The sequence below is a fragment of the Ahaetulla prasina genome, chromosome 13 (assembly GCF_028640845.1).
Source record: "Ahaetulla prasina isolate Xishuangbanna chromosome 13, ASM2864084v1, whole genome shotgun sequence".
In the NCBI taxonomy this organism is placed as follows: domain Eukaryota; kingdom Metazoa; phylum Chordata; class Lepidosauria; order Squamata; family Colubridae; genus Ahaetulla; species Ahaetulla prasina.
Window position 1 is genome coordinate 663,823 of NC_080551.1, and position 13,532 is coordinate 677,354.

At 42.2% G+C, this 13,532-nt stretch overlaps 1 protein-coding gene across 2 annotated transcripts in view; it reads left to right on the plus strand.

Moving 5' to 3' along the window:
* The window catches only part of IQGAP1 (IQ motif containing GTPase activating protein 1), a 153,873-nt gene that overhangs the window by 38,925 nt on the left and 101,416 nt on the right, over positions 1–13,532 (plus strand). For both annotated transcript variants that reach the window (XM_058155983.1, XM_058155984.1), the window contains 2 exons: positions 11,627–11,783; positions 12,130–12,207. In XM_058155983.1, the coding sequence (XP_058011966.1) occupies positions 11,627–11,783; positions 12,130–12,207 (235 nt within the window). The remainder of the gene's footprint in view (positions 1–11,626; positions 11,784–12,129; positions 12,208–13,532) is intronic.

The window sequence follows — 13,532 nt, forward strand, 5'->3', positions numbered from 1 at the left end:
GCAAAATTGAATGTGTATCTGTTGTGACCCAGGTTCCTGGACCCGGACTTCTGGACTCGGATGATTCAGAAAGTGAGGGAGAAGACCTGGCAAGCCCTGCTTCTCTTGAGCCCTTTCCCTCCCTGGCACCCACTCAAAGGGAGGAGGAGGGGCCGGCAAGGCCTGATTCTCTGGAGCCTTCTTCTGATTTGGCAACGCCCCAAGAACAGTTTTGGAGTGATGCAAGACTGCGCAGACGTGACCGGCGCGCGCAGCAGAAGCAGCGTTGGGATAAAGCCAAGTCATAATTGTCATGCAGTGACATCTGCAGAGACTATAAATAGGAGGCGGAACTTCCTGGTTTTTTGTCTTGGACAAAGCAATGAATTTGCGCGGGCAAACTGTATCAATGGAGGGAAGAATATATTCGTGAGTAATTCTGGCCTTATCTATAATTTCCTCGTTATCTCCAGAAACTTGGCAGGCCCGTGGGTAGACGTGGCCAGGACATATATCTATGTAAATAAAAGGAGAAAAGAAGGCCTCTGACTGACTCTTTGCTGGGAGTATTGGGGGGAGGGAAACAGAACATTTTGTCCAAGACGCCGACTAAAACATCTTCCACCAAAAATGGACCAGCAGCAGGTACAGCAGCAGTTACAGCAGCTACAAGCGGCTAATCAACAAGTCCAGCAGCAAGTGGCTCACTTGGCAGGCCAACTTGCTGCCGGGAATGTGCCTGCAGCCCCCCCCATCCTCCCACTCCTCCTCCTCGTCGCAAGTGCCCGATAACCGTGCCGGATAAGTTTTCTGGGCAGCCTGAGATGTTCCCGACCTTCTTGGGACAGTGCCAGCTCTACATGGCTATGAGGCCAGAGGATTTCCCAGACAACCGGGCTAAGGTGGCCTTCGTGATTAACCTTCTTTCCGGCTCGGCTGCTCGATGGGCCACGCCTCTCTTGCTCCAGGACAGCCCCCTGCTGGCGGACCAACAGCGTTTTTGGCAGCACCTGCGCACCATGTACGAGGACCCCGTTCGAATGCTGACGGCAATCAGGCGCCTTAAGGAACTCCGTCAAGGGAAACGCCCCCTGCAGGAGTACATCGCCGAATTTCGTCTTTTGTGCCAGGACTCTGACTGGAATGATGCAGCGCTGGTGGACGCGTTCCAGGAGGGACTCTCAGAGGAATTGCAAGACGAGCTGGCCCGGGTGGAGGCGCCGCGGACCCTCGACAACTTGGTGCCCCTTTGTCTCCGCCTTGATGCCCGTCTGCAATGGCGACCGTCCCGTCGCACCCCCCGAGACCCGCCGTCAACATATGCACCCCCACTTCCTGCACCACCAGCACCCCGGGTCGCCCCACGTTTTGTAACCGCTGCGGAAGAGCCCATGGAGTTGGGAGCGGCCAGACCTCACCTGATAGCCCAGGAGCGGAACCGGAGGTGCCAAGGGGGTTTGTGCCTGTACTGTGGGGAGCCCGGCCACTTCGCCGCTTCTTGCCCCAGAAAGCGAAGTGGGGCACGCCCGCCGGTCCCCGAATCACAGCGTGACCAATCGGGAAACGGAGCAGGCCCGACCTCGGGGAAACCCTAGGTCGGGCACGTACTAAGCCCCCACTGGACGTTGCGGAAGTAGACTCTGGGCCCCCTTGGCATCTGATTCTGGACACACGGATATGGTTGGGGAACCAGTCGGACGGGCTCCAGGCGCATGCGCTGGTGGACTCAGGGGCCACAACAAACTTTATGGACCAGACCTTTGTGACCCAGTTTGCGGTCCCCGTGGTTCCGGTGGACCCTCCGATGCGGGTAGAGACAATTGATGGACGAGAACTGGTGTCCGGCCCCATTAAATTTGCCACCCAGCCTTTGCGCCTGGCTATTGGGGACCATGAGGAGGCGATCCAGTTTTATGTCACGGCGGACCTTCATTTTCCCTTGGTCCTTGGGTTGGCCTGGCTTCGGACCCACGATCCGCAGGTGGCCTGGTCGCGGAACGCCATCTCTTTCCCGAGTCTGCAGTGCGTTGATCACATCCGCCACACCTGTGCCGGCCAGAACGTCCCCACCGCTGCCATCACCTTGCCTCCTGAGCTGATGGACTTCGCCGACGTGTTCAGCGAGAAGGAGGCGGACCAACTACCCCCGCATCGGCCCTACGATTGCCCCGTGGACCTTCTGCCCAACGCACCACTGCCTGTGGGACGCCTGTATTCCATGTCGGAGCCCGAGTTGGCCGACCTCAGGGACTTCCTGGACAAAAATCTGGCCCGAGGGTTCATCCGGCCTTCAAAGTCCCCTCTCTCGGCCCCGGTCCTCTTCGTGAAGAAGAAGACGGGATTTGCGCCTGTGCTGTGATTACTGTACAGTATTGTATCCTTGTTCATTGTAGTGTGAGACTACCAATGAGTTTGAGTCTCCTCGTCTGATCGCTTGCTTGTGTTCTTGTAATCTGGTGGTTAGCATCCTTCTTGTCTGTCCTACATAGTCACAGGGGCAATCCAGGCAGGGGATTCGGTAGATTACATTGGAAGTATCTCCCACCTCCAAGCGATCTTTACAATGCATAATTTGTCCTCGTATGTTAGTCTCTGGATGGTGTGCGATGCCCACTTACAGATCATGGAAACTGCGTTCTATAGCTTCACAAATATTTTTGATGTATGTCAGAGTGTGTTATGTGGTTGGTCTTGTACCTTGTTTCTTCCTTTCTGTCCCCACTGTGTTGCACAGACATCTTGTGACAAATGATTGTGGGTATCCATTCTGCTTGAATTGTTCACGTAGGTACCTGTTTAATTTATTGACTGATGCCTTTGATTTTGTTATTCACTTTGATATCAATTGTATTTCCACAACATTTCTGATTTCTAACTGTTCTGGTATAGTAAAGTGGGTCTCTAAAGGACTTTTTTTAATTTTCAAAACTTTATTAAAATTTAAAATATTAAAATACTAATACAAATACATCTATAACAATAATACATCCATGATAGTTGTATAATTCAACGTCGTTCCAACAGTACACAAATCTTAACTCTATTCATATATTCACAGATATTCCTTCTTGATCAAATATATATAAACACAATTTATGTCTTCTTTTGATCTATATATTTTCTATTTTTATTTTCTATCCATTGATACCAATTTTCCCAGGTTGAGTAATATTCTTTAGTAAGTTTGTCCATTTCTGCACTCAAAAATTTATCGGATTATTACACAATCTGTCTCTGTAGTGAACATTTTCCAGGCTTGTGTGAGTACAATTATCGCTGCTGTAATAATATGAATGATCAAATATTTAATATTTTTAGGATATTTTCCCTTAATGATCCCCAGAAGAAACAGTTCAGGCTTCAATTCTATTTGGCAATGTGTAATTTCATTTAACCATTTTTGTATTTTAATCCAGTATTTTTTTATTTCTGGGCTAAGCCACCATAGATGAAAAAAGGTACTTTGTACTTTTTTACATTTCCAGCAGTTAGGGTTTAGATTGGGATACATTTTTGCAAGTGTTGTTGGGGCTAAGTGCCACCTATAGAACATTTTATACTGATTTTCTTTATATGCAGCAGATTTTGTTAATGTATAATTTTTCTTCCATTTTTTTTCCCAATCTTCTAACTTAATATTATGTCCCAAATTTTTAGCCCAAGCTATCATTGGTCCCTTTACAATTTCTTCTTCCAAATCAAAATTTAATAAATAATTATAATTTTAGATAGTAATTTCTTTTCTGGGCCTGTTAATAAGTTGTCTAGTTGTGTTAAATTCGGTTCAAATCCAAATTTCTCTAAATCTTTTTTGTATCTCAATTGTAGCTGGAGATAAGGCCACCAATCTATAATTATTCCCTGCTCCTTTAATTCTTGGTTGGATTTTAATTTTCCCGTTATCCAAAATTTCGTTATATTTTACCATTTTACCAATGTCTAATGTGTTAGGGTTAATCATTGCCTCCACAGTGGATAGCCAGCCCGCTATTTTAAAATAGTGCTTCTTCCTAATTCTCTCCCAAATCTGTGTCAGCGAATCTTGCAATGTATGTCTGTAGAAATAGAAATGTTTCCATATGAAAGCATGCCACCCCATCTGAAGACCGTGTCCTTCCAATGTTAAAATTCTCTTGTTCTTTAAATTTATCCATACCCTGACCGAAACCAAACTTGTTGCTTTATAATAAGTCTCCCTCGCAGGGAGTCCAAAGCCACCTCTACTTCTCCTGACCTGAAGTGAAATTAATTTTATCCTCGCCTTTTTTCCTGCCCATACAAACTTCGTAGTCATCTTATTTAATTCTTTAAAAAAAAAATTATCTAGTTTTATGGGGATCGTTTGAAATAGAAAGAGCAATTTTGGCAAAATATTCATTTTAATTGTTGCGATTTTCCCTAATTATGACCGTTGTAACTTCCCACATCTTTCCCTATTTGTTGTATTAAGTTCATGTAGTTATTCTTTTTTAATGCTGAGCATCTTGCTCTTAGCCAAACACCTAGATATTTCACTTTTTGTACAATTTGAAGCCTCATTTTTTTCTCGAGTTCTCCCTTTTGTTTCTCCAATAAAATCTTGACTAACATTTTAGTTTTTTCTTTGATAATTTTGAGGCCTGTGACCTCCCCATATTTCTCTATCTCTTGCAATAATATCGATCCAGATTCCAATGGGCCCTCTATGACAAATACCATATCATCTGCAAATGCCTGCAATTTGAATTCTTCCTGTTTAATTTTAGTTCCTTTTATTTCCACAGTTAGTCTAATTCTTTGTAGTAGTGTCTCTAGGATCAGGATAAAGAGCAGAGATGACATTGGACAGTCCTGCCTAACTCCTTTCGTTATGATAAATAGGTTTGTAGTCTCCCCATTTATTATTACTCTTGCCTTTTGCGTAGAGTAAATCAACTCAATCATCTTTTCAAATTTATCTCTGAATTTCATGGCTTTAATTTGTTGGACCATAAATTCCCAATTCACATTATCGAAAGCTTTTTGAGCATCCGGGAAGACAAGGGCCACTTGTCTCTCTGAGTGCGCCTCATAATATTCCAGTATATTAATTATTATTCTAGTATTATTTCTAATTTGTCCCATAGAGAGAAATCCATTTTGGTCTGTATGTATCTTCTCATTTAGTTTTTTTTAAATCTGTTCTGCCATAATATTCATAAAAAATTTATAATCCGAATTTAACAGTGAGATTGGTCTATAATTCTTAATTTGTTTATTTTCAGCGCCTTCTTTAGGGATCAGGGTATGCCTCTTTCCATGATTCTGGTACCTTTGCTTTCCTCAAGACTTCATTACGTATTTCCAACAGTAATAATTCTATCGAATATCCTAAGTGCTTATAAATTTCCCCTGGCTACCCATCTGGTCCTGGGGTCTTATTACTTTTTTGCTTCCGAATTGCTTCTTTAAGTTCGAATAATGTTATTTCCTTATATAGTACTTCCCTGTCTTCTCTCAGTGAGAATGCAATTTCTTCCTTCAAATAATCACTTATTTTCCCCTGTACTGTTTCTTCTTGTCTATAAAGCCTTTCAAAGAATTCTTGTGTAATTTTCTTTTTCTTCTCCATATTACTTTCCACAGTTCCATTTTCATCCTGTAGCTGACGTATTATTCTTTTTCCACTTTCCTTTTTTCATTGATAGGCCAGCCACTTCCCTGGTTTATTAGCATATTCAAAATAATTTTGTTTTGCAAATTTTAAATTTCTTGCCAATTCTTTTTGGTCCAAAATATTCTCATTATATTTAACTAGGGTCATTTTATTTTTAGTTTGTTCGTCCCCAGGATCTGTTTGTAATTAATTTTGTAACTTTTTCATTTCTTTGGACAATATGTTATAATCTTTCCACTTATCTTTATTTCTTTTTGCAATATATGCTATTGTAATCCCCCTTAAATATTCTTTTGTGGTATCCCAGAGGTTTTGTAATGAGATGTAGTGTTTCTTGTTATCTTTAAAAAATAATTCCAAGTCTTTTAAAATCTTTTGGATATATTCTTTTTCTTTTAAAATTTGTGGATTCAATGTCCATGTACCTTTCTTCCTTTTTTGTCCTTTCCAAATTATTATGAGAGGATTATGGTTGGCCCACGTATTTGGCATAATCTCTACTATTTCAATATCTTTAACTAAGTCTCCATTTATCCAGGCCATGTCAATTCTTAACCATGATCTGTGGGGATTAGAATAGAAGGTGAATTTTATTTCTACTGGGTTTCGGGTTCTCCATTTATCTAATAGGTCTAATTCTTCTGCCATTTCAAAAAAAAACCAAAAAACTTTGGTAAGGTATTCCTTTTTATTTTTGTTTTTTGATTATTTGCATAATCCTTTTTAATGTCCACTATTACATTGCAGTCACTAATCAAACAAATATTGTCATTCCCTATTTCCATTATCTTATCATACACATTTTTATAGAAATCCCTTTAGTATGTAACAACTAACAATATTTTTTGACCCATTAATATTTCAATTATTAACATTATTCCTCTTGTGTCTGTATATATATGTTTACTTATTATCCCCTCTTTGATGTATACCACCACCCCTCCTTTTTTTTCTTCTGCTAATGTTGAATAAAGTTTCCCTTTATTATAATATAAATTTATTATATTGTAAATATTTTTCATCTTGTTTTTTAATGTGCACCTCCTGGAGGCACACAATATCTACTTTTTGTTTAACTAATTTTGAAAATATCTGTCTTCTTTTGGAAGATGAATTTAGGCCATTCACGTTTAGCGATATTAATTTCAGTTCCTCTTCCATTCTTAATTTTGTACCACTCGCTGCCTTCTTTGAGTCCTTGTTCTTACCCCCTTTTCTTCTTGGTGTTCCTTCTCTTCTTTACTTCTATTTCTCTTGAGTCTCTTGTCATTGTTCATCTTGGCTGGCTGATTCTAATTCCTCCCTGCTGCTATATTCTTCCTCTGAGCCTACCAGCCGGTCATAAAGTTCTTGAGCTTTCCCCATACTGGCAATTTTAATCTTTTTTTTTGTTCCAGGAGACTAGCATTCCCTCCTGGGTAATCTATTGGAACTGTATATTCCTTTCATTCAGTGGTGAAATCTAATTTTTTTTTTTTTGCCTGGGCGTGGCTTGGTGGGCATGGCTTGGTGGTGGTCATGTGACTGGCTGGACATGACCAACTTTTTTTTTTACTTTTTAAAGGATTTTTAACTAGTTAAAATGCTTTAAAAAGTAAAAAAAAGGTTCTGATGATCAGCACCTGACCAGCCTGACTCCCCCTCGCCAAGCCAGACCCAATGCCTCCTAGCCCCGAAGATCCTTCTGGATGGTCTCCAAAGAAAAGAGGAATGAAGGCGGGATGGATTGGACGGGTCATTTCTCCCCCCTTCCTGCCTCCACACCGACATTCAGTGCAGCCTCGCTTGGCCCTTCCATGGCTGCGCCCTGCGGTTCGTTGTCAGCAGGCTGAACTGCTTATGTGTCAAAGCCACGGAAGTTCACCCATGAGGGGGAGCGAGAGGAAGGGAAAGTGAAGATTGTGGTGGGTGGCTGCTGAGGAGGGGTGCTTGTGTGTGTGGGAGATGAGTGAATGTGCCCTCGTCTCAGGGGAATAGACGATCAATTACTGGTTCATATGTATAATTAATGAGAGTTGATAGAGGGAACGATTCCCCAGGCTACTAAAGTGCCCCTCCCACTTTTTCTCCTGCTGCTATATTCTTCCTCTGAGCCTACCAGCCGGTCATAAAGTTCTTGAGCTTTCCCCATACTGGCAATTTTAATCTTTTTTTTTGTTCCAGGAGACTAGCATTCCCTCCTGGGTAATCTATTGGAACTGTATATTCCTTTCATTCAGTGGTGAAATCTAATTTTTTTTTTTTGGCCTGGGCGTGGCTTGGTGGGCATGGCTTGGTGGTGGTCATGTGACTGGCTGGACATGACCAACTTTTTTTTTTACTTTTTAAAGGATTTTTAACTAGTTAAAATGCTTTAAAAAGTAAAAAAAAGGTTCTGATGATCAGCACCTGACCAGCCTGACTCCCCCTCGCCAAGCCAGACCCAATGCCTCCTAGCCCCGAAGATCCTTCTGGATGGTCTCCAAAGAAAAGAGGAATGAAGGCGGGATGGATTGGACGGGTCATTTCTCCCCCCTTCCTGCCTCCACACCGACATTCAGTGCAGCCTCGCTTGGCCCTTCCATGGCTGCGCCCTGCGGTTCGTTGTCAGCAGGCTGAACTGCTTATGTGTCAAAGCCACGGAAGTTCACCCATGAGGGGGAGCGAGAGGAAGGGAAAGTGAAGATTGTGGTGGGTGGCTGCTGAGGAGGGGTGCTTGTGTGTGTGGGAGATGAGTGAATGTGCCCTCGTCTCAGGGGAATAGACGATCAATTACTGGTTCATACGTATAATTAATGAGAGTTGATAGAGGGAACGATTCCCCAGGCTACTAAAGTGCCCCCTCCCACTTTTTTTCTCCCTGCTGCTCTGACCTACGCTCATAGCCACTTCTTCCTCTCTCATGCCACTGCCCCCCCTCGCCACCCAGAATAAAGATCAGCCTGGCACACGTGATCAGGGGCTGAGGTAGGGAGGCAGGTCATGGCATTGCACTTGGGGGAACGTGCACGTGCAGCCTTCCTTTTCCTTGCCGTGTAAACTTGTGGCTGAAGGGCTTCCTGTTTGACCCCTCCCAGCACAGGGCTCGATTCCACACTCACCTCCCCCCCCTTCACCACTCTGCTTTTGGCCTCGTGGTTTTAAAAGGAATATATTTATAGTTAAAAGCCGCTTATCTTAAAGGCACCTCGCCCTGCCCCCGCCACCCTGGGAAGGAGAACGGACACCTTGGCTGCTCTGGCTGCCCTGGAGACCCCCAACCAGCCTGCCCAGGAGGCGCAACAGGTGAGGCGGTGGTCGTCAGGCACAGGCTGCTGCGAAAGACCAGGACCACAGACACACACGCACACACACGGTGGTACTGGTGAGGTTTTTAGCAAGCAGCGCAGGAAGCCAGAATTGCCTTCACAGGTATGAAAGCTTCCTACAAATAGAGAAGCAAACACATGCTTGTTTTTGAACTTGTTCCTGGTATTTTTCCATTTGGAAGATGAAGAGGAGATGAAAAAAGAAGATGAGGGCGATGATCCCAGGCATGTAAAACAAAGTGTGAAAATCCGCAGCAGGAAGCTCAGGGTTAGTGAAAAGGGGGAGCAGCCAAGTTTCTCCAGAACCGGTAGTAAAAAATGCTTAAAAAGTTTAAAAAAAAAAAAGTTTCCACGATCCTATGTCGCTCAGCTGATTATTGGAACTTTTTTTTTTTTACTATTAAAGCATTTTTTTACTATTGGTTTTCCAGAAGTAAAACCAGGAATTAACGATGACCGGGCAGGTGGGTGGAGCCTCGAGCTGCCATTGCTACCGGTTCTCTGAACCACTGGCTGTCATCACTACCGGATCAGCCAAACCAGTCCGAACCGGGAACATTTCACCCCTGCTTTTGTTTAATTGGGTCGATAAGAAGCAATAGTCCTTCCATTGTTCATGCACCCTCCTAGGGATTTGTTTCAAGGTGATAATTTCTTTCCCTTTATATGTCATCAGTTCCTCTCTTGTAATCTTGTATATAATGTTTCTCACTTTCTTGCAGGCAAATCTTATGTGAACTTCCCTAGGGAGTTTGTGGTGTCTAGCATAACTTGTATAGACGCTATACACATCGTCCAATTCATTAATGATCTCTTGCTTTTTCCCTTTGAAGGGCTTTTGCAATTAGATCTGCCATTAACATCCCTAGGTCTTCCTTTGTCTTTGTGACATTCTGAAACCTCAGAAAGAAGGAGGCCTGGTCCATTTCTCAATGCATAAGAGACTTTTCTAGCTCCTTATTCAGCCCAGTCATTTTCTGATCTACCATTTCTAGCTTTTTCTCAGTTTGCTCTGTTCTGTCTTCAATAGTTTTTATTCTTTTCTCGTTTTTCTGAATCACTTCTTGGATTGAGCCCATTCTATCATCCAATTTGTATATCTCAGTCCCAAAGGAGATGTTGTGCCGTGGTGGTACAGAGGAACAGAGTTTCATTCCCTGTGCCGGGTTCTAGCAATCGGATGCTGTAGGAGGCGAAGTTCTATCCTGGAGGGATAAACAAAAGAAGGAGGAACTCTCAGAGGCAGCGTGGAAAGGTGCTGTTTCCCGCTGCGCTAGGAAGAGAGTCTCCAACCCAAAGTGGAAGAAGCCTGCCTTAATGACAGACCTGGTGGCATGATGTGCTGACCAAAGAAGAAGGAAGCGAGGAGTGAAGACAGCACAACAACTGTATCGTGAGCAGTGGATTTAGCCGAGTTTGGAAGACCAGTGAAGAAACAACTGGAGGAGCTTTTAAGAAAACAGAGTGAATCTCCAAACATCCTGAAACACTGGTGGCATTTCGACATTGGGAGCAGAATAGCAAGTAGAAGAGAACAATAAACAGTTAAAGGGTGAAAGAAGTGGTATTTCGCCCTCTGTCTCAAAACTTAGAGATCTGAGCTCCAACGGAGAAACGAAAGGCTGACAGTCGGGAAGGAAAGATTGCGAGAGAGTGACTGTACAGATAGAGTAAGACTGCCATTGCGAGACGGAAGCTGATGCAACAGTGAGAAGAATGGGACCAATAATATTTAACTACCTATCTCTTTATATTTTTATATTCCCCTATATTTATATACTCCTTATATCTCTTGGTATTCTTAAAACTGGCTATTTATATTATAGAATATAGACCTATTAAGAAATATATAAAATTAATCACCCTGATAAAGATTATATTTATTCACAAAACTTAGCAAATAGACAATATAGAGCTGTAAGGATAGAAATACAAACTTGTATTCATCTTTTATATATATATATCTATATATCTATTTAAAACTCAATTTCAGAAACTACATATTCCCACCTATTAAAGTTAAATATAGATAAAATATTTTAAACTAATCAGAAATAGTTAGATATTTGGATTTATTGATTGTGTGTACCCAATACTAATTGTAGTTATTATATTTATTAACTATTAATTAGATTTGTTAATAATTTTGGGTTTTTTAAATCTCATTAGATTTACTAATATTTATTGTATTTATTTATTGCATTTATTGTATTTTTTACATAATACTTACTGTAGCTACTATCTATTGCTAGTGCTATTTATGGATATTTAATAATACTTATTAATACTTATCTATAGAGATAGAATTCTATATACTAGAAGGAAATTAATACATATATAATACAAACTAGATTAACAAACTGGATGGTAATTTGGGAAAACATATATAAAATTCTAGGTGAGCAACATAAAAGTATAAGAGAGATGACCACTATTACAACCCTGAAAACAGGAAAGAAGGCCACACCATCAGTCTCAACATTGACTGCATCCTCATCGAATCAAAGATTAATTGAAGGAATGCTTATCTGCTGACAGACCGAATGCCGTGCCAAACATGCAATCGATGCAGTCTACATTATCGACAATACAAGAAGCGATAGCAAAACTCCAGGAAGATATGACAAAAAATCATAGAAATTAAATCCAAAGGACTTATAAGTTAGGCTTCATTTTGATTCTCCTGGAAATCCTTCCCTAACTGGCTTCTGCCCTCTTTTCTCAGGTGGATGGAAGCATGTCTGAATGAAGAGCTGCCCCCCACAACAGAGCTGGAAGAAGGGCTCAGGAATGGGGTCCACCTGGCTAAACTTGGAAACTTTTTCTCCCCCAAAGTGGTGTCTCTCAAAAAAATTTATGATCGTGAGCAAACTAGATACAAGGTAGGTGAACATTTCCTGTTCTGCTGGATAAGGAAGTTTTAGTTTTAAAAAATGATTCAAGAAACAATGCATACATGAGAAAAATGCCATCTGTCACTATCAAGCCTTAACTAAAATGGTGCATCAAATGAGGTTAGTTAAGAAGCTCTTGCAGTCTGCTCTGATCCCATAAAGCCTTCTGGGAAAGAAGGGTCTGGGCCCCATAGGCTACAGTGCTCCTCTCCTACATAGAAAGGCTTTCATGGGCACCTCATTTCTTGATCAGTGAAGCAGTTGGTTAGCCTGTCCTGGAGCTGCAGTGCTTGTCCAATCTTTGCATTTATTTTCTTCTCCCTCTGTGTTTCAGGCCACAGGCCTCCACTTTCGTCATACGGACAATGTAATTCAGTGGCTGAATGCAATGGCTGAAATTGGCCTTCCTAAGGTAGGTTGGCTGGAATGGGGGAGTGGGGCTAAAAGCTCCTCTGAACTCTTCAGGGATGAAACGCTTCCTTTTTCTGAAACCATTGCCCACCCCACCCCACCCCGGTGCAATTTTTGATTCTAAAAGACTTTCTAGATTTAACTTCATATGAGCAAGAATTATTTGATGAAGGAATGAGTTGGGAATATTTTGGGAACTGCATGAACGGGTCCATGGAAAAAATGTAGGCATGGGGAGGGGCCAGATGTTATATGGTGTACTGATTGGGTAGGACAATTAAAGGAAAGCCAGTGTGGAGACCTGTCCAGTACTCCTGCTGCCACCTTTTTTGTCTGAGATAGTTTGTGGCCGTAGATTTTTTTATTTGAAAAGAAAAAGGCACTTTGTGACTGGTGCCCACGTTTACGACATTCTCAGTTCTCCCCATCTCTCCTTTCTTCACCATTATGGTAAGTTAGTGCTCATGATCTTGTACCTGACCCTTTTCTCTTTGCTGTTATGTGCAGTGCAGCACATCCCTAAAAAGTGCTGAGGGCAAGCTAACAAGCTTACCTCTGTAATTAGTTGATTAGAAGCCTTCAGTTGCTGCCTGGAATTGTTTGCCACTAAAGGCTTTTGCTTGCTTCCTAGTTCAGTCAGCTAGGCAAATAGCTGGCGATAGTACATTCCTTTCAGTGTGTAATTTCACTCTTGTAGTTCCTTCCTCTAATGAATGTAAATAAAAACGTACATTCTCCTCTTGTTACTTATCCCAGTACCGGGATAAGTATTCCAAAGGGAAGAGAGCGAGGAACAAGTATTAGAGAGAGACTGGCCAAGCTAGGGGGAGGAGTCAAACAGGGACTTGGTCTGGAATCTCTTTGTGGGCACAGAACACAAAGTTCAAGACCATGTGAATGCTGTTGAACCTTATCTAGTTTTACCCAGGTGCAAACCTTTACGTTTGAGAAGATTCCTATGTATGGACTTGAACAATAAAGCAGTAATTTGGAACCTTTACCTGATTGTTTTCACCTGACATTTACCCATAAACCGTCAGTTTGAGAATATTCCTGTGTATAGATTTGAGCAAAAAAACAGCTAATTGAACTCTGGTTGTTCCTGCCTGATAAAAAGGGTATAAGATTGTCTCATGAATTGAGTTCAGGAAGCCTGCCCTACCATTTTGGGCTCATCCTGCTGTTTGTGATCATATCCTTCTGATGCTATAAAGCAGGGGTGTCAAACTCGTGACAACATGTTGTCACCACATGATGTATCACAACCCTTTGCTAAAACGGCCGTGGCCATGAGCAGCGTGTGAGGCATCTGGCCCGTGAGCTGTT